The 22,185-nt window shown below is 27.4% G+C and overlaps 5 protein-coding genes across 5 annotated transcripts; 2 read left to right on the forward strand and 3 right to left on the reverse strand.

The window, feature by feature from the left end:
• Positions 1–5,221: 5,221 nt before the first annotated feature.
• Positions 5,222–6,348, reverse strand: LOC128961233 (uncharacterized). Its single transcript, XM_054307449.1, has one exon. The coding sequence runs from the start codon at positions 6,346–6,348 to the stop codon at positions 5,224–5,226; it is 1,125 nt and encodes a 374-aa protein (XP_054163424.1). The 3' UTR covers positions 5,222–5,223.
• A 7,373-nt stretch (positions 6,349–13,721) lies between these two features.
• On the reverse strand, positions 13,722–15,597 carry LOC128961234 (zinc finger protein 300-like). Its single transcript, XM_054307451.1, has 5 exons — positions 14,847–15,597; positions 14,501–14,746; positions 14,244–14,411; positions 14,075–14,180; positions 13,722–13,986 (listed from the first exon to the last, which is right to left on the reverse strand). The coding sequence occupies exons 1-5, from the start codon at positions 15,457–15,459 to the stop codon at positions 13,722–13,724; spliced, it is 1,398 nt and encodes a 465-aa protein (XP_054163426.1). The 5' UTR covers positions 15,460–15,597.
• Positions 15,598–15,899: 302 nt separating this feature from the next.
• Positions 15,900–17,656, forward strand: LOC128960912 (B-cell receptor-associated protein 31-like). Its single transcript, XM_054307078.1, has 5 exons — positions 15,900–16,172; positions 16,251–16,351; positions 16,422–16,569; positions 17,076–17,412; positions 17,497–17,656. The coding sequence occupies exons 1-5, from the start codon at positions 16,081–16,083 to the stop codon at positions 17,545–17,547; spliced, it is 729 nt and encodes a 242-aa protein (XP_054163053.1). The 5' UTR covers positions 15,900–16,080; the 3' UTR covers positions 17,548–17,656.
• Positions 17,657–17,869: 213 nt separating this feature from the next.
• Positions 17,870–20,035, reverse strand: LOC128960905 (ankyrin repeat, SAM and basic leucine zipper domain-containing protein 1-like). The gene is made up of 7 exons (XM_054307070.1): positions 19,788–20,035; positions 19,488–19,728; positions 19,196–19,422; positions 19,003–19,137; positions 18,762–18,931; positions 18,451–18,687; positions 17,870–18,388 (listed from the first exon to the last, which is right to left on the reverse strand). Exons 1-7 carry the CDS (start codon positions 19,935–19,937, stop codon positions 17,932–17,934), a joined length of 1,617 nt encoding a protein of 538 aa, XP_054163045.1. The 5' UTR covers positions 19,938–20,035; the 3' UTR covers positions 17,870–17,931.
• A 213-nt stretch (positions 20,036–20,248) lies between these two features.
• LOC128960904 (ribosome biogenesis protein SPATA5-like) lies at positions 20,249–22,094 on the forward strand (the record flags this gene model as incomplete). The annotated part of the gene is made up of 1 exon (XM_054307069.1): positions 20,249–22,094. A coding segment is annotated over exon 1 (1,749 nt), but the record flags the coding sequence as incomplete, so codon positions are not given.
• Positions 22,095–22,185: the final 91 nt, after the last annotated feature.

A 22,185-nucleotide genomic window follows, 5' to 3' on the forward strand; every position in this document is an offset into this window, starting at 1 on the left:
CATATTTTGGACGTAAGTTTTTAAAGGTATAATATTATATATTTAATGGCCATATAAACTTGCAATAAAAACATTTGCGATACCCTTATGTTTAGTGAATTACTAACCATTTTTATTTTAAAGGGCACGTCAGGACTCCCGGTGTGACAATATTTACTATTATTAATCAAAATTTATAGCTTTTAGTATTGCTATTGAAGATAAAAGATAAAAAATAAAGTCATTTTTTAGTTTAAAATCGGAAGTAAAGCATCACTCCTTACGACACTGTTTTGGCAAACAATATAATGCCAAACATATATATAATTTTATATACATTGTATTTTTTAATATAAACATTTATAAATTTACTACTAACATATCCTCAAGTCTAAACTAGTTGAGAATGCTATAAAGCATTGCCTACAAACAAACTTTAATGGTGTAAATTATTTTGTATAAATATTATACTATAATACTCCATAAATTTATATGCATTACTAAAAATTTTATTGTCTGTATATTTAATATGTTTAGAATATTTAAATAGAATACCCGTATATTTCGTAAAAGTTAATATAAATAAATTATTTATTTAGATAATCATTAGTCCATATGAGTCATAATATAATTAAAATATGAATTAATTTATATTTAGTCATATTATATATATATCTTATACAATACCACAAATGCATAATTAAATTGATATTCAACCAAAATTTTAAAAATAATTTTGTCGGCCATTTTGACAATGTTTATGATATGATGAGTGCAATACTTCTTAATACTTTCTATTTTACATTTTAAATCTTTATATGAATTTCAAGTAAAAATTTTTATATTACAGAAAACAAAACTTTTTCAAAGTTTGTTTGAAAATTCAATTGTATCTACTATTTAAATAAATTGAAATAAATATATTTGTAGGCGTTGTGGATGTTGTAAACTTAAATTGCTTTACATTATTCACATTTAGATAAACTGATTCTTGCATTTTTTTGTAACTTCAAATGTCTCATAAAACCCGTATATTTATTACATAGTGTTATCTCATTTATATTAACAAACAATTGTTGTGTTTTTGTAAAAGAATATTCTGTAGAATTTCAATAAGTTTCTAACATTTCAGAATAAATGAAATTTAAATTTAAAATAATTTTAAAAATTTATTTGAATGCAAATAAAAAATATAAAAATATATAAGTAGAGTGTGAATAAAATTATTTTTTTAGTTATTGTTTTYATATGCAAAATTTATATTGATTTTGTGTATAACATTAAGCGCGTTAAAATATAAAAACACAATGTATTTTTTGTTTGTTAACATATTTGCATCTAATTAGTGCATCCAATAAATTAAAATAAGTAGTTTTAATAAAAGATTATTAGTTGTATATATTATACAACAACAAAAATACTAAACAAAACATAAATTTAAAAAATAGTTTTTATTTATTTTTTCAAAACTATAATAAAACAATTTAAAAATGTTTGAATTTTAAATATTAGTTATTTGTTTCAGTAGATATTGATAAACAACATTATATAATTAAACGACATTTTGAATTGATGTCTATTGTTGATATAAACGGCTATTTTTTTCACTTACAAAGTTTGAGATTAAACCTATATATTTTCATTATAAACAAATGGTTTTTGGTATATAATATGAATCTTTTGGGTTCAATTGAGTTGCCATTTAAATATGTTGTGGCAATCAATTTCTATGACGACTAATTAATTATATTAAATAATATATTTCCCAATTAAAACATTTTTTAAAACCTTATAATTAATTGATATATTATTAATCTTTTTAGCAAATAAATTATAAAACTATTATTGTGTGATAATTAATTTACCAGGGTAAACGCAATTCATAAAATATAATATTATTTTTTAATTTATAGATAAACATTTAAACATTTACGTATAATTTTTATGATGTTTATGTTTAACATTAATAGTTGGTTATAATAAATGCACTAAATTTTATTATATCAGATATTATCAAAATTATGCATTATTTAACATAAATAATTACAATAATATTGTAATATGAATTTATTTAATGTATTTATTTTTATCTGATGAAAAATAATAAATATCTAACACATAATACAATTTATTCAATATATGTAATAAATACTATTTATTATAACATATTGTGTGTGAAATATAGGTGTTTAAATATACAAAATATATCTATACATTAATAATATTAGTATAATTAAAGTATAATTAATATTTATACACTTATTATAAATCATTAAAGATATATAGATATGACATTTAAGATAAGAGCAACCGTGATATACAATATTAGAAGAATAGTAATAATAGTAATAATAATAATAATAATTATTATTATTATTATCGCAATAAGACCTATCATACTATATTATAATGATTATTATTTAATATTTAAGCAAAATAAACCTTAAAGATATAAAATAAATATTTATAAATATATCAACATATATGTACTGTATATAGGGATACGTTATATATTATTAAATATTTAATAAAGCTAAATGTTTGATTCATAAAAAGGCTATACAATTATGTATTATTAAGTACTGTATTATATTAAATAAAATATTTATAACAAACATTTTCTGTGTGACATTTATCAGTATATATATATATATATATATATATATATAATATGGTATATTCAACTAAAATTTACAAATTAGCATATTTGTTGTCAACGGTAATTTATTTATTACTTAACAAAAAAATTTAGTAAAAATAAACAAAAATCGATATAACTTTACTGCACTGAACTATTGTATAACATTATGATATTGTATGACATACTGCATGTTTAATACTTTATTGTAAAATAATTTTAATACTTTTTTGTATAAAATGTTCAGTTTATTTATATAAAGGTATACTGTATTGTGTAATTTAAATGTACTGTAATAATACATATTAGTATTTTATTCTAAAAATTTCATAATTATGTAAAAATTTACAAAAGCAAACATATATTATATTATATTTTATAATCTTGACATATACTGTATATACCAGTACTGTTGCAGTAAAATAATTAGTAATGATTCAAATTTAATATTATAATAATTTTTAAAGAAAAACTTAAAAAGTAAATTATATGTGTTTAATATTTATTACATAATACATATACAATTTATCAAGCAACATGTCTATTAAATAGTGTCAATATTTGGATACATTCAATAACAATAATAATAATATTCATGACATACTTTAAATGTCAATACAATTTTTACAGAATTTTTATAAATATATATATATAATGATTATCAGTAGGAAACTAAAGTAAATGAAATCCAATCCGACAACTCATTACTTATTTTGATTACTTTGTATTTTATTGGTCAYTGGATTTCTAATCTCATAAATGATCATAATATACAGTATATATATATAAACAAATGTATTAGTATTTTCTTATATAAATTTATATAATAATATATATTCTATTTTTACGGTATATTAAACAAAAATAATTAATAAGAAACTGTATTATCCAAATGTATTAAAAAGTAATATACAAGTTGATTGTATATTGATTTTATATATTTGTTATATATTAACTAAATTGGTACAGTATTTGTAAATTATTAAAATGTTTGGTTGATTTGTTGTCTATATTTTACAAAATATATGACCTTTTCTTTTCGTGTCAATTATTATTTTGTTTGTTTACAACACAAACTCGACTTTTTCTGTAAGAAGCGATATATTTAACCACACGGTTTGGTCCCTAAACTTATACATAATTTATATATTGTATGAAATGTTTGGCGAAAAAATGAGAAACAGATAGACGATAGAAGAAAAAGAAGAAAAAAGCAGAAAAATTACATAAAAATAAATTAGATTTTGTGTGCAATGCCTAAAACATATGTATAATTGATATGACATTTCAGTGTTAGTTTTATGTATAAATATATATGTGTTTCTATTGGAGTGTAATTTGTTTTTTATATTTTGTTAACCGGGTTCTCAACTGATAGTCCATATGTGTGTATCTCCTGAAGCCTTAATAGACACAMATAATGGGCTAAATTTTTCCTCAATTTCATTGCACAATACTATACAATGAGATAAACATTTCATTAATAATCAACAATATGATGATATATTGATTAACAATTTTTAACAATAATTAAATTAAATTTTATATTTCTCTATTAAAGGCCTTAAGCGTTTATTAATGTTTTTATTGTGAGTAAATTATTTATATAACATTATATAATACCGTACTATAAGTTCTGTATCTGTCATATATTATTATTATTAGTTTTTTCATCTAATTTTCAATTTACTGTATAATTAATTAATCGCTGAATGTTTGAAAACCTGATACTCTCTAAATCTAAATATTTACCCTAATATTTATTTAATTTTTAATTAATTTGCTAATTATCCGGGCATTATAATAAAATTATATAAAAATAAAAATATTTTGTTAAAATAAATGTCAAAATATATTATATTAGTAATGATTCATTAAAATAAATAAGTTTWTACAAGTTTGGTAAACATATTGCATTTTAAATCAATTACTGAGTATTCAAACATTATATTTTATTTAGTTTACGTGTTTTTCATTTATATATTTTAAATTTTAAATTGAATTTCAATGTTTATAACTAGTGATGTTCAATATGTTGACATTTTAAATACTATAATTTTGTATTATATCATTGTTATATATCAAGTTTATACTACTGTATAATATAAACCTGTATTTTATAAAAACCAGTACATTGTAACCAAACTAAACATTCAATAACTGTTGCAAACCCTTTGTGTAATGCATTGATTCAAATAGTATACAATAGTTTATACAGTAATATAATATTTATTTTGTAAAATGTTAAAATATAATATTTTATAATTTTTCTACAAATATATTTATATTTGATTTGAAAAACTTGTCAATGTATTAAATAAATAATATTATATATAAATAATGATGTATTGCTTTTTCCAAAATATTAAGGTATATACAATATATTATATAATAAATATTTGTTTTATATTTGGCTTTATAGAAAGTGTGTAAAATATTTTTTTTTTGTAAAATGTTTAATAAATGAACTTAAATGAACTATACTGTATTGTATTGTAAATTAAATGAATTGATATCACTTTTTTAGACACATGGGATACAATATAACTACTATAATATAATAAATTTCAGAGACATATCCTTTAAATAAAACATTTGTTTCACTATTAATGTCTAACGTCTTTGACGACCTCCTCATAGGAAGGCGGGTCATCGATATCTGATTGCTGTGGGAATAGTGTATCGAATTGGTATGGATTGTACTCGACTTCATCAGAGGACGAGGACAGACTACTAACCAGTTGTGCGGGCGATGGCATAATAATTGTCTGACGTATGGGAACGGGCTCTTCAAAAGTTCGATAGGCAGAGGAACGGCTGGCGTTGGATGACGTTTGGGTTAGCGGTCGGTGAGAATTGATTGATGAACTTCGGTGACGACTCGCACGAGTCGATCGGCGCCTATGAGAACCATTGAGGACGTCGTTCTGCACTTCGGAGTCCTTTCGGGTGCAGAGGAAGAGCATAACAATGGCAAATATGACAAACCCACTGACTTTGGCCACATTATCCCAAATGGTGTCACTGTATGTCGGCGATGTTGTTTCGCTGGCCTCACTGCCCGATCGGTATAAACAAGTTCGGCTGTAGACGTCATAGAAGTAATTCTTACGGCATTTGCACACAAAGTTACGACAGTAGAGGTTTGATATGCATTGAGTATTGTCTGAGCAAAAGTCGTCGAGAGATTTCTTTTGAATACATGAGTCGTCTAAATGATAATAAGTGTCGTTACAAATGCAAACATTGTCTTTGCACTGACTATTAGTCACAAACTTAGCACAGTGTTCATCAACAGTACAATGCCGTCCAATAACCTTATAATTGCATTGCTGTCTATAGCCATCATTACTACCCCTATCACTGTTACCATCCCTTTCCTTATCGCACTCACAGAAACCTAAGATATTGTTTTTCTGTCGTTTAATAATAAAGTTAAGCAATGCTTTTCTAACAATGAGTTTGTTATAGGAGTTTCCATCAAAGTTGACTTCAATATCATTAGTGGCGGTACACTTGCCATCAATGCATGGCTTGTATATTATACATCTTGAGTTGACATTTGATCGTTGAAGACAAACACCGTTTGGCAATAAATATCTATAATTTGGTATACAATAGCATATATGGGTTATATTATCGCAGTGAAGCTCTTGGTCGCAGTCAGGTTGCAATTGACATGTATTGAAACAGTTGACACCAATTGAGATAATATAGACAGTGGTCACCATAAGATACAAAAGTGTAGAATAAAACATTTGTCTTTATTTTTTGTTAGATATTTTTGATAATTATTGGCACTAAATCTTAATCCTATTAAATAAAACATCGATGACCTAACATACTGTATTATAGTAATAAAATTGCAAAAATAAATACAAAATATATTATAATTTATAACTTATATAAATGTATATAAAGATTTTTATTAAACTACTGTTAACCAACTGTGAGGATAATAATAATAAAAGAATGGGAACGACACTCGAGTAGCGGTGGTTTGAGAGCACCGGCGGAATACATGCGCCGAGTCTTTCACCTTAAAGTTTAGTCTTTAACTAACTAAGCGTTTATATATGAAAATATATTAACTCTATGTTCATCGCCAAACACTCTTGCATTACATACATACATACAAACCATGTATTATCCAAAATATCCAATGCATACATACATAACATTCATCTCATTTAATCGGAAAACAAGTATTACTGCAAACAATACTATATATTATTTTATCGATTAATTAATGCTTTGATTGTTAGTCAAACAGATAATCACTTGTTGTGTGTATGTCTTTCTCCTACCGATCACTACTTGATATGCAAATCGTATATTAATTAGTTTTACAGTCATTGCTGCAGAAAAATAGTACATTTTTTATACAATAATCTAATGGATAGACAATAGATTTTTTTTGGTACTGTAGTTACGGTAATATATAGTATTATATGGTACTATGTTTTCACTATGTTTTAATGTATTATTTTACGTGAGAGATAACAGAGAGATAACAAAAGCATTGGTATGTTATAAAGTAAATGGCAATGAATATCGATTTTTACAATATATATATATATATAAAATAAATATATATCACATTGAATTCTGAACTCTACTCTCTCTCTCTCTAAAAATTTATATATCACATGTATAGTCGATATAGTTTATTGCAATTTTTTATTTGTAAAATTTTATATTTTGCTCAACTAAAACAATATTAGGAGAGAGAGAGAGAGAGAGAGAGAGAGAGAGAGAAATTGAAAAGATGAACAAACATTTATTTTTTAATGTTTTTCATCAGTTTATATATATTATATGTTAGTAAAGTTCACAAAATATCACAAATAATGAATTATAAGAACAATTCTTAATACTTGAGAAATAAATATAAAAAAGTATTAAGAATTAGTGGGGAATTGTATAACAAATTATTTTTTGGTTTTAATATTTTTATAAATATTATTAAATATAATACTTTATTGCCATTGTTTGCCATTAACAATACAAATAAATCATCTGATGTTGTTTGCAACGTGAGTCTGCATTATATAAATATTATGTAACGATTAAGTGAAACACACTAAACAAATACATTGTGTAGTGTGTGTTGTATTTGTCAGTCTATTTCCGAGAAAATGAAAACATTTACCGGCTTTTTATATAACCAAATAAGAGCTCAATTTAAACGAGTTTTTATTATCACTCTATTATTATTATTATCTATCATTTGTCTCTCATCTAATTCATTGTCAAATAAAGGTCAGCCAATAGTTGATGTGAAATTGACCGAAAAGTTTTGTCACTAAAACCAATCATTAATTATCCGTCGATGACATTAATATTACAGCACTTTTAGCACATAATATAATATTATACCTCAGATGACAATCACCAGATCCTAAACCCAGAGATTCCTATTCCTAAAACTACACATCATTTTTAAGGATAAATCTTCAGATTTCACTGAATTTCCTTATAATATTGAAATAGTTTCTAACGAAAAAAAACTATTTTTACTGTAACTCTAAATAAATGATTACCAGTCCATTATTTATAAAGTACAATACAATACATTATTTTAATTGATATTAGTTGTCGTAATGATTAATATTTTTATTTTTAATCATTTTCATCAACAACAACAAAATTATTAAAAAATTTAATTATTTTTAAATAGCATTTTATAACCAAGTGTTTAGTATGTAGACAAAAAAAATGCATTGTCAGCATTGAAAATTAATTATAGTTTATTCAAAATTAAGTTAATTTTATTGTGATTGTGTGTCAGTTAATATAAAAGAAAAAGTATTATACTTTAGTAATATGCTATATAACAGAATATATTTTTGTTTATATGTACAGTATGTGTGAGTTTGTGCGTATATATACTGTATATATATATATATATATATATATAGTGTGTATGTGTTTGTGTCATGAAATCTAATTTAAATCACGTACTGAACATCCACTCCATTATCTAAGTCTATGTTAGAGCTCATCAACCATTAAACCTGAAAACAAATCACTTATTTTAAATGAAATGCATTTGTACTGTATTTTTAATGAACGCATATATAAAACCTGTAATCACTGAAAACTCAACGAAAACAACTGCACTATATTTATACTGTACTCTTGAAAAWATAATCGTTGGACTTAACAAATATCTACAATTCTTTATATATATAATATAAGAATKTCTTTATATATACGATATATTTTTAGATTAATAAACTGAATAATTATTTATATACTTATATATGAATATTCCTTAGAGATAATCATTTGCTGTACACTTAAGTTGATTATAGAAATTAAACTTATTTAGTAAATAAATCTTTTAAATCATTAACTAATAAAACAAAAACAAAAACAAAAATAAAATAACACAAACACGTATCACATCTTCATTTATGTTTAGCAATAAGTAAATTGTTTGCAATGAAATTACAGTCAAAAGATTGACGCAAATTAGTGGAAAAAATAAAAGTAAAAAAAATAAAAAACAATTACAGGAATTGTTACCGATTTCTCTTCCCTTTTATTATATAAATAAATAAAGTAAATCAAGACTTAAACAATAATAAATAATAAAATAAAATATACAGATTTGAATTGAAAAAAACCAAAATAAAAAATACTAAAAAGAAACTGTTATTATAAGTAACAATAACTTTATGCAAAATATTTTTTATTGACAAATGCTAAACAATTTCTTAAAATGTTATTTGAATTTTTTTGTCTATTTTGATCATTAATTTTGTTATTATATTATATTTACTCTTTTATTTGATGTTAAGATTATGTAAAACTATTTATATTTCATTCAATTATAATTCTACGAAATCCCAGCAAAATAGTTATATTTATTTATTTTTAATGTCACTTAAGATAACAAGTATTTAAAAAATCAAAAGTTTTTTCATTCAATGACGACATTAGTTAGATAAATGTTTTTTATTTGTCTATAGATTCAAAATGTTATAAATATTTGTTTAATATCAACACATTTGCAACGTTAGCTAACAGCTCATGTATTTCGCAATCATAATAAACAGATAGTTGTGTACAACTAAATGACAAATACCTTACAGATGACTATCACTATAATAGTGGTCATAGAAATGAATCTCATGATTATTATTTTAGTCATACAACTGATGATTACTTATTTTTATCACTCTCTCGATGCCTGTCCTAAAATAACAGACCAAATCCGGTCAAATAATTGACTTGACTTTGACTGTACAGAAAAGTGGTCAACAAATAAATGACAAAATATAAGATCTCTTAATGTATAAACTTATCTAATCGTAGAAAATGATTGTCATTTATATTTAATATTATATACAGTATATAAACTTTATTTGTGTCTATATTTATAATATCATAATATTACTGCCATTTGCTTATTACAAAAAAGCATTGCTTATGAATTAAGGTTTGAATCTCAAATGACAAAAATTAATATGTAATTTATTCAATATTTAAATTACAATAAAATATCATTTTATTGAAAATATTTCGATTATATCTCTAATGACACACCAAATGAATTTAGATATTATTAAAGAATATTTTATGATTTTTTGTTGCAATTGATTGCTTTGCAGTGACACTCAAATTTTACATAAATTTATTTTTTTTATTTCAAACATGTTTCCATATATGATATAATATTATTCAAATAATATATATAATATAATATATCATACAAAAGACATCATTAACTTTGTGTGTATGTATGTATGTATGTATGTATGTRTGTGTGTGTGTGTGTGTGTGTGTGTGTGTGTGTGTGTGTGTGTGTGTGTGTGTGTGTGTGTGTGTGTGTGTGTGTGTGTGTGTGTGTGTGTGTGTGTGTGTGTGTGTGTGTGTGTGACAAAAAAACAGAAAATAAATTTATTATAACACAAATCAGTCGAATTATTTTTTATAAGCAGATCTTATAGGTTCAGCTGAAAAGTATTGTTATGTTGTATCAAACGATTCATTATATCAATATATTTGAAAAATATTAAAGATTGAGATATTTTCTGCTAACAAATGGTATTATTTTAGTATTTTCTTAGTAACAAATATTGTGTGTATATATATACCGGTATATATATATATATATATATATATATATATAGATATTTGAGTGATATAAAATATAAATATATATTAATCATAACAATGTATGATATGACTGATATTGTATAAATCAAAGTATTTTTAGCACTAAGTGCTAGAAATCGATTGAATTATAACTTTTCAGCAAATTTTTATTTACAAATTGCAAAAATTTCATAATATTTTCCTCTGGGGATAAATATAGATTAAAAATAAATTCATGAATGTCTGTATACTGTAGACATAACTAATAATTTGTGCGAATATTTACATTAAAAAAAGTTTTTCATTATTCAAATTGAAATATATTACTATAAATTTGTTGAATGTTTGAAATGATTGTCAATTGTGTGATAATTCTGTATATATAATATATTATACAAAGAGTTATTTTTATAGCAAATTTATGTCTACTATAAATAGTGTGAGTAAATAAAAAATATTAATTTTTAGAAACCAAAAATTGATTATAAGTACACATACTTTATATAATATAAAAATATGATATATTTTTAATGATTCATAAAACTATCAAATGCTAACATATTTTTTTATTTCTTTTTCTTTTTTATTGTGATTTATATCACTATTGTATATAAAGGCGAGACTTATTGATTTTGGTGTCAATGAAGTCATTTACCGAAAACAATGGTCTGAATAATATTGATATTGATTTTTGCTATTAAGATCTAACAAACAAACTAATTATAACCATTTTTAATGTATGTATGTATTGTATTAATGATAATAACAAATGTTAAAAGTTAAACATTAATATTTGTAGTAAATCTAATCACAATCAAACTATATTTTTAGATATGAAATAATTTTTGAATATTATTATAATTTTATTTTTATATTGTATATACAAATATTTACATAACCGATAAAAATAAATAATAATTCTTATAATATAACTTATATACTGTATCTTATTATTTATGTAATGTATTATTTATGATCAAATTATAAAAAATAAAAAATATATATGATATATAAAAAATATAATTTAAATTTTATGCTAGAATTTTTAATCAATAAACTTTAATCTAAATTTATATAACATTTATTTTTTTTTATATTATTGTATAATAACATATATTTTAAGTAACAAAAAATTCATATTAATAAAAGTTTAAACAATTGAATATTAAAAAAATAATATTAAATTGATTTTAAAAACAATAAATGTTATAATTTATTGCTCCAAATAGTATTCAAACAAATATTCTAATGTATTTACATTTAAAATGATAAATTGAATGTTTTATTTTTTAACAATTATTTATTATGTGATAAATTATAAGTCACTAACCATTAACCATTTGTTTGCAAATTGCAATGAAATTATAAAACTAAAAATATTATAAATATTATATTTGCTTATAAAATAATGTTAAGGTTTTAGTAAAATGTCATTTATTGAATATTTACTGTTTTTTACCTAACATTTGAAGAAAATCTTTGATACCATTTGTCAAAATCAGACAACAAATGTCTTGTGTTTATCTAATTGGATGACTTCCTCATAGGTCGGTGGGTCGTCACTATAAACATGACTATCGTTAGGGTAGATCTCGTCAAACGTCGGCGGAGGATAGCTTTGATTGATGGCAACGTTTATTTCGATGTCAGACTCTAACGATAGCCGAGAGTCAGGCAGATCTGTACCGTCCGAATCCTCGGTAATCGATGCAATGGCATAATCAGTATCGCATTGTCTGTATTGCGACGCCTGATCCATATACTCTCGACGGACAGCCTGTTCGACGAGTCTAAGACCGCGTTTGGCGTTTCCCAGAATAAACAGCAGACATAACCAAAGGGCCAAAATTACAAATATAGTGTACACTCGCGGCGGATCTATTAGCTCATAGTCTTCCATATGGTTCATATCAGTCGACAAATGAATGTAATTTCGTTTCATACAGTCTACCAGTGCCTCATTGTCTGAACAATTGTGAGTATCGAGTGGTTCACATTTATTGGTCTTATATTTATCATAATAAAAGCCAGTTTCACATTTGCATCGATTCTTTATACATACCAGACTGGGATGACCACAGGTTTGGCCAATCAAACAGTGATCGTCGTAATTGAGCTGAGCTTTACAGGAGAAGGTGTATGAATCATAAGAATAGCTATCTCTGCACTGACAGCGATTGAAAACATTGCAAATACTGTTTGATAGTGTATTATAACAATCCAATCCTTTTATACATTTACTACCGATTATTGTATTTCTTATACAGGCTTTCAGCTTCTGRTTGTATTTAAAGCCATTATTTTGGTCACAACCACATCGACCCGGGTTTGTGAAACCAAATCGATTCCACAGCAGTATCCAGAAGTCATCCCGAAATTCAGTGTCCAATCCATAACATCCGGCATTTGGTATATGACTGCATTCGGCTGAACCCATACACGACTCGTTGATGGCTCGGCTCTTCAAACATATACCACTCAAATAATTGATTGTATAGTTTGGACCACATTTACAGAGTTGACTCGTTTGGTCGCACACTTGACTCTCTGAGTTACGGCACCCACTGGTCGGGTATCGTTGGAAATCACATTTCGCTAATTTCTGGCATATTATAGACGATGTCAGATAAATTAAATAAAATATCAAACATTTGAAAGCATAGTAATTATATTGACAAATATATGTCATGATTTATCATCAATTTTACATAACTTTATTTCAATAATAATAATTAAATCATTACAAAAAGCAATGTTTGCCTTTTAAATGGAAACCAATGTCTAGTAAGATATCAACAAATATAATGTATAACTGCTGTAAAGCGCTGTATTATGATGTGATGTTCAAATAAAATATCGATTTATAATATTTTTATTTAAAATATGTATAGAATATTCTTATATTTAGCGGTAATATAAAAACTATATACAGTACAGAATAAAGTATAAATAAATATAATTAAATAATTAATTTGCATAAATAAATGAATTAATTAATTTAAGCAATCGTTGAATCAATTTGTATTGTTGTTTCAGTTGAATGGTTAGTTGTATTTAACTTTTTAATATGTATTTTCTTATGTCTAATCATATGTCCCTTATCGACAAATGCCTTTCCGCACCCTTTATAAGGACATACATAATCTTTTTGTCCATTGTGTCGCTTCATATGTAACTTCAAATTGGTAAGCGTTAGAAACTTTTGTCCGCAATCTGGCCAATCACATGCTTGCTGTTTATCGTTGATATGCGTCTTCTCATGGCTAATCATTTTTGTAAATAAACCAATAATTAAAATATTAAGTAAATTAATTAGTTTATAATTACTGTATAATAAAACAGTAAGTCTACCTTTTTAAACTGTAACTCAATTTGAATGATTTGTCACAACCGGGCCATTGGCACGGGTAGAGTCTGTCATCGCAGTGGACAACCGAATGTAGTTTCAAACTTTGCTCTGAAATCAAACACAAAATATGTTAAAATCAATTTATATTCTTCAATGCATTAATAGGTATACTTGTGGCCGCTTTGTAATCACAGTCAGGATGTGGACACTCATATCTTTCTTTATTTTCGTGAACTTTTTCCATATGACTTATAAGTATCGATTGAGTGGCCAATATGTTGCCACATCCGGGCCATAAACACTGAAAAGTAGTGTCGCCTTTATGTCGCATAATATGACCTAACATTTTAATATATCAATAAAATAATTATTAGCGCTAAGTGTGTAACAATTACCGTAATAACAAAAACAAATAAATTGTAAACAACCTTCAAATGTATCTTTATATTTGGTCTTAAATGAACAGTTACTCCAAATGCATGTATAATATGTATCTTCTGATGTGTGAACATTCTTCATGTGTTCATCTAATGTCTTCTGAGTCAGCAATCTTTTGCCACAAATAGTACATTCAAATGGTCTGATATTTAGGTGATGATAGTTAATGTGATTTGTTAGTCGAGATCTCTTATTAGTCGTGTAAATGCAAAACTCGCAACAAATTGTTTTCTTAACTATTATTAAAAAACAATAAAAATTATATTAAATTATCAAAACTAAGATAACTTATAGATATTGAAAGAGTTGACAAATGTGTGAAACCATTAGACTTACTATGTTTGGTACTTCTGGATCTGTTATTTCTCTTTATTTGTTTAGAGTCTTCTTCAAAATCGTAATCCGAGTCATCGTTTGACTTCTTTTTGCGTTTCTTTACTTCTATGTCTTCTTCTACTTCTTCATCACAATTAATATCAATTGATTTCTTCAAACTATTTCTTTTTTGTCTTTTTGTTTGTTTAATCTCTACATTAAAGTCTAAGTCAACGTGTGATTCAATGTTTTGACCAATTGTTTTCAAATCACATTCACTGTTGCCATCGATATGATTAAACACAAGACGATCTAAATTTACAAAATTATCTTTTTTTCTGATGCTTTTGTCACCACTTTGTTGTTGACCACCAAATGTTTGACATTTGCCAGAAATGGCAATCAACTTATTACATGTCTTCACATCATTCACTATATTGTCGTATTGATGGATCAGTTGTCCGATGCGTTCATTTGTTTGGCATTCGTGGCACTGATTGACGCAATCAATGATTTGACACTTGAACTGATCCAACAATTTAAAGACATWGACATATCTTTTCACTAATTCATAAAGTCTTGTATTATTATCTTTGAGTTCTTCTAGAATGTCATTAATCTCGATGACAGACATGACTTAAGATAATTCAAAACTAGTGATTGTTATCAGCGAAACATTACATCAATTGTAATACAACTTAAACATTGATTGATAACAACCTCATGAGTCAAAACCAATAAATATCTGTAGTGTTGACGAAAAGTGATAACTTATCTCTTAATAATTAAACCAAACTTTTGTTTGAAATGATGGCAACAATTGATGCAATCAATCAAATAATATCATTAATATCTCTCAACTTTGATGTCAATTATGTAAAACTTGAGTCCATYCAAGTTTGTCTGTGCTATGATTAACCACTTGATTGTCTTCKTTGATCACTAATTGTTGTCCAAAATAAGTCTTGAAGTCCACAATCAGCTGATAATACAAAACAAGTGATGAATTGTGTGTACAGTATATGTGGTGACCTCTAGACCTGTCAGTGTGTTATGCATTATGTGATGCAATCAATGACTCATTGTTTGCAAATGTATGGCAAACACWCACACAGTGTTAGTGAACGTCAACTTAAGGCACACATCAGTCATATAATAGACATATAAATACTGCAATTCATTGTTAACTATATTGTCATCACATTTGGTTTAGTAGTTTGTGTCAACTGATCCCCATTTTCATCGATTGTCAACAATGTCAGTCCAATGGACACTCGTTGCCTGTTTTTTGTACGCAGAGATTGCTTTAGTCGTACTTTTAATATTGCCGTTCATCAGTGCAAAGACGTAAGAGACCATTGATTCTTATATAACCATCGATGAGATAATTGCTTTACCATATGTTGATTATAATTGTATGAATAGATGGCAAAAGTTTTTCAAGAGTCGCTTCTTAAGGAGTATTGAGAGTCAGGCAAACCTTTATTTTATGGTTTTTATTGTGATTCTCGTCTTATTGTTTATCGGTATGTCTGATGTTTTCATATTTGATATCATTTTTAACAGTCATTACCTAATAATGTTTTTTGTGGTCAGACTCGGTCCGTGAGATGTCTAAATACACATCGGATAAGATACAGGACTCAGGTCACGGACATTTGGACGCAGAAATGCAACACTCAATGAAACTGTTCAGAGCTCAGCGCAACTTCTATATCGCTGGATTCGCTCTCTTTCTTTGCCTGTAAGTGACCACAATTGTGACCATTGATTGACTGTATCTTAAATAATATGCTTAATGTGTATGTCATGCGGTTTTCAATAGCGTGTGTCTCATATGTTAAGTATTATCCATAACCGGTACTATATATTCAATATTTAGTACTCATTAAGCCATTCATTCATATGTGACAAACATTGGACTCTGTCTGAGATTATAACTGACGATAATGTCTGACATTTGATAAGAAAATAAATGGAGTGTTTGTCTCGCCTTAAAAATTGCTTAAAAAACAATGAAATGCATTGTCATAATTGCAAATATTAATGAAATGGAAAAATATTATTGATTTGTATTTAACATTATATTAATATTATTGCATTTTAATTGTCATTTTCTATGACTTCCATAAGGAAAATGGGAAATGATTTTTCAATTTATTTGCTATTTATTGTTGTATACATTTATCTAACATTTATTATACAATAATTAAGTGCCGATAATTTGATTTAAAAATTTGTTGTTTATAGAGTTGTCCGACGATTGGTTGTATTGATCGGAACTCAGGCACAACTGGAAGCTCAGGCCGAGGCTTCAATCAAACAGGCAAAAGGCGCGTCACAGCATTCAAGACAATTGTTGGAACAGTTGTCGACCAGTCAGAGCCGAGACAATCTGAATAATGAAAATGAAGGCAACAAAAAAATTGAGAAACAGGAAAACGAATTGCGTAAACTGCGCGAAGATTTGGCCACCGCTAAGGAGGACGCCGTTAAATATCGGGTTAATTGTGATGCTATGAGAAAACAGGCGGAATCGGTGTCAGAGGAATATGACAGACTTCGGGTCGAACACGAGAGGCTACAGGTGTGTAATGACAATTTTGACGACACATTTTGAAATTATATCTTTGAAGTAATTTAACATTTGTTTGTATTTTTTCATTTATAGCGGGATTTCGAGAGACAGTCCAATAGTGGCGACCATAAGAAAGATAAATAACAGCATATTATTAAACAGTTTTGCTTTAGTTTAGTAATGTATCCATAAATATGTTACCATTATTTTCCTCTTTTATTAAATTACTTGGTTTTGTATACACACTAAGGTTTTATATTTACTGTTAAATATTTATCAGTAATTATTGGTTTAGAATAGTTTTATTTTGAATTAGTAATATTTAAAATATCAGCAATACTTTTACAAGTGTTATTTTGGTTAATATTTAATTTAAAATTTAATTTTTTTAAAAAGCACTTATACACACAATTAATGATAAATATTTCAAGTTTACAGTCAATACATGTAACGTAAATGTATATACATATGATAAATTTAAATTAAAATTAATATTAATTTTTGTTGACATGATATTAGATAAATCACCTAAAATTGATATCCAAAAAATTTACTGGTTGTTTTTAATACTGATCCCAATGGGATGTTTGGTTTAAACTTAAGAGTATAGATAGTGACTGTGCCAATAGATATGACACCAAAGATTAAACTTTTCAAAAGTTTTGACGACTTTCGGTTAACATTACTGACCATTTCGTCCTCAATATTAGCCGGAAGAGAGAGTATTTCTGGTGTTTGCGGTTCACTAATGTCTTCAATAGAAGTGATGAGCCGTCGAAATGCCTGTACGTCTTCATAAAGCTGTCGGCAATTGATAAGCGTTTGAAGTGTTTCATTGAACACTTGACGACTTGTGGTCACATCATTCTTGAGACTCATTAGTTCGGGTTTTGCTTCAATTTTCTTCTTCATGAATGTTATGGTTTGATCGATACGAACCAAATGACTACTTATATTAGACATAATGCACATAACATCCGGACATCTAATAAAAAAATAGTGGTATTTAATATATCGTAATATCAATAAAGTGTGTCAAATGCATACGTAATGATGACATCGGGTGGCAATTCTTTAATACTTTCTCTTTTCCACTCCTGTTTGTGCATCAAATTGATGTTTGTCATCATTTTTCGTCTGACATATACATTATCGACGCCTATTTTATCCAACACTTGTTCCGTATTTGTGACCAAATCGTGATAACTTAAGCCCTTTTTGTCAAACTCAGGCAAAAGATAATGAAGATCCGAATTGACTAAGAAATCTTCGAGATCAGTGTTACTGTCAAATAATATAGAAAACAATTCACAAATTAAAATTAAATATCTTTCAGAAACTATTAAATATTGATTTACACTATCTTTGTTTCAATCGGTTTATTCCTTTCTCTGCACTTGATTTCAACAACAGGTCTCATATAGTTTTCTAAAGTCTCCAATTCCTCGGGAGTTAATCTTTTATCAGTGCTTTCATTAATTTCATTCTCACTTTCTCTTTGGCTAATGTTATCTAAAATTTCTTTTATCTTAAAATTGAAAACACTTTCCAATAAAATATACCGTATTATCAAATATTAAATAAACAAAAAAACAGTACTTTATAATGTCCTCTTGAATCAGCTATTTGTGCGACAGTTTTATTTAAATTAGTCAATAAATTGATGTCACAGTTACTGTCCAATAGTCTGGCGATTACTTTTCCGTGACCCTCGCGTACTGACCAATGCAAGGCCTATCCATTAAAAGAAATTAAAAGAAATTGAAATTAAATTTAAACCATTTGTTATTACATTCCAGCCGTCATTGTTTCGGTGATTAGCATCTGCTTTACTATCAATAAATTTTTGTGTGAGACCAGCCATTCCCGATTTGGCCGCATAAATAAGTGCCGTATTTCCACTATTATCAGTCATATTGACATCACCACCAGATTCAATGATATAATTAGCGCAATCTATTAAATTATCTTCATTGATATCATTGGCCGCACAGATAGCCATCAATGGTGTGGTTTTGTCTAAAAAATGACACATCAATTGCTTTTTAAGTTTTTTAATTTAAATAATTCAATCAATGATTTACTCAAATTATGGTTAGGATTGGCTCCTCTTTCCAGTAAATAAGTGACAATTTCTTTGCGACCATATTTTGCTGCAATCATTAGTGGTGTCCAATCAGCAGACAGAGGGATATCAATCGGTAGTTCACTGTCTCCTTCAATCAATTGTCTTAAATGGTCAAAGTTGTTGTTGATAATTGCCATACGGACATCATTTACCGCAAGAGTTGAATTAGATTCGAGTGATGCCAACAAAACATTACGCTATCATTTCAACAATATTATCACCAAATGGATCCACGATTTACAATGTCTGAACATACCTTTGGTTTTGTCTTAATCTCTATTTTCTCTGAAACAGCAGATGTATTGATGACATTATTGTTTTTACCGTAGAAATAGTCGTCTGTGTCATCCAAATAGTAGTCATCTTCTTCATCACTCAACTCAGCGCCGCCGGGAAGGTATGCCATGTCTTCAAGTGATGAGAAGTAATGTATTAATAATCAAAGTTTAGTCAATGAAAAAGCCGTTAAAAAAATAAAATAAATAAATAAATAAACTGTTAGTTTGTTATGTAATTAAGTTATAGATTATATCAAACATAGAGTCATTCATATTTAACGTAATATTATTATATTTTTATTAAATATATCATTAGTTTGTTATAGAAAGGGAACCAATAAATGGCAAAAAAAGTAACACATTTTGTGTACAATATTGTTATGTTTAACACGTGTTTGTGTTGACAAACATTATATTATATAATATCCRATGAAATATCAACTAAAGTGTGGATCAATTGGTGATCAAATTTACAATCTTTGTGTAATAATTATATATTTTTTTGCAATAAATTTATTAATTTTGTGATAAATTAAATGACAGACAAATTAAACAACGAATTGTCAGACCATTTGTCTGGTCTATCTCTAAACGGATCGACACCAAAGTCTTCATTGATTACTGATAGCGATGGACACAAGTCTGGATCAGCTCAACGAAACAGAAGTCGTAAGAAGAAAGTACAACAAGAGGTTAAAGAGAGACCAATTCTGGTGTCGGATGTCGTCGGATATGAGAAACAAATCAACGCATTAAGAGATTTAATTGAATTACCGCTGAGGAAGAGCGCATCCATACGCAAAATGTGTGCACTATTACCGAAAACTGTGATGATTTTTGGACCGACGGGAACCGGGAAAACAATGACAGTTAAGGCCTTCTGTCATGAATTGAATCAACAGATGTTTTGTCTTCACATCAATTGCGCCACAATTATAGCCAAGAGTTTTGCCATTTCAGAGGACAACTTACAGACGATATTTACGAACGCTATTGAAATGAGTCCAAGTCTTGTGGTTTTAGACAATATTGAAATGATTTGTTCCAATAGAAAGTCGGCCGCAGATCAAGAAAAACGATTGACAGCTATCTTGTGCTCAATTCTTGATGATCTTCCTAAAGATAAACACATTGTTATTGTTTGTGTAACCAATAAACCAGATCTTATTGATACCAGTCTTCGACGTCCCGGACGAGTGGACAGAGAAATTGAATTTCCAGTTCCCGTTTCGACCGAACGGAAAGTCATTTTGAGAAAATTTTTAACCGAAAATAATAGTAATATCAGTGATAATGTATTAACTGATTTGGCTCAAAGTGCCCATAGTTTTACCGGCGCTGACTTAGCTCTCACCTGTCGTGAAGCGACGCTAATTACTCTTAAAGATAACCGACATATTGTTAGTGAAAATGATTTAAAACAAGCATTTAAACTGATCCGACCATCAGCTATGAGAGAAATCACTTTAGAAGTTCCCAATGTATTTTGGACAGACATCGGTGGTATGCATTCTGTGCGCAATAAATTAACTCAAAGTGTTGTTTGGCCGCTCACTAATCCCGAAGCATTTGAAAGACTGGGAATTGAATCGCCTAAAGGAGTGTTAATGTATGGACCGCCCGGTTGTTGCAAAACAATGATTGGCAAAGCATTAGCCACCGAAAGTGATCTCAATTTTCTGTCAATAAAAGGTCCGGAATTGTTCAACAAATGGGTCGGTGAGTCTGAAAGAGCCGTTCGTGAAGTATTCCGCAAAGCGAAGGCTGCTTCGCCATCAATATTATTCTTCGATGAAATCGACGCTTTAGCTGCCGAACGAGGAGTCGGTCAGAGCACTGTTGGTGACCGAGTATTAGCTCAACTATTGACTGAAATTGATGGCATTGAAAAACTGAATGGTGTGATCATTGTTGCGGCCACTAATCGGCCCGATATGATTGATAAGGCGCTGCTGAGACCCGGACGACTCGATTCAATACTATACGTGCCATTACCTGATCTGCAGACCAGACATGAAATATTGAGAATAAGAACCAGAAAAATGCCGCTAAAATTTGAACAATCAATTGATGACACACTTAAACTTTTATCACAAAAAACTGATGGATATACCGGAGCCGAAATCACTGGTGTCTGTCAAGAAGCTGGTCTTTTAGCACTTGAAGAAGATATCAATTGTAAATTTGTTGAATTAAAACACTTTTTATCGGCTTTAGAGTCAATAAAGCCGAGAATATCTCACGAAACGATTGTGTTTTACGAGAAATATAAAAATGAAATCAATAAGACTATCAATAATAACAAATAAATTAATGATTTAATAAATTTTATTTTTTAATTCTTAAATTTTATACATTATTACTGGTAATCATCAA

The sequence above is a fragment of the Oppia nitens genome, unplaced genomic scaffold (genome assembly GCF_028296485.1).
Source record: "Oppia nitens isolate AA-2021 unplaced genomic scaffold, nextdenovo-longstitch-racon4-pilon3 scaffold5_pilon_pilon_pilon, whole genome shotgun sequence".
Lineage (NCBI taxonomy): Eukaryota > Metazoa > Arthropoda > Arachnida > Sarcoptiformes > Oppiidae > Oppia > Oppia nitens.

Bases quoted from the DNA above. Each gene is read 5' to 3' on its own strand.
- LOC128960912 (XM_054307078.1), top strand. From the start codon at position 16,081: ATGTCAGTCCAATGGACACTCGTTGCCTGTTTTTTGTACGCAGAGATT. The intron at 16,352-16,421 runs GTATGTCTGATG...TTTTGTGGTCAG, and splicing joins TCTCGTCTTATTGTTTATCG to ACTCGGTCCGTGAGATGTCT. The intron at 16,570-17,075 runs GTAAGTGACCAC...TGTTGTTTATAG, and splicing joins TTCGCTCTCTTTCTTTGCCT to AGTTGTCCGACGATTGGTTG.
- LOC128961233 (XM_054307449.1), bottom strand. From the start codon at position 6,348: ATGGTGACCACTGTCTATATTATCTCAATTGGTGTCAACTGTTTCAAT.
- LOC128960905 (XM_054307070.1), bottom strand. From the start codon at position 19,937: ATGGCATACCTTCCCGGCGGCGCTGAGTTGAGTGATGAAGAAGATGAC. The intron at 18,932-19,002 runs GTACTGTTTTTT...TTCAATTTTAAG, and splicing joins ATTCAAGAGGACATTATAAA to ATAAAAGAAATTTTAGATAA. The intron at 18,688-18,761 runs GTAAATCAATAT...ATTATTTGACAG, and splicing joins CCGATTGAAACAAAGATAGT to TAACACTGATCTCGAAGATT.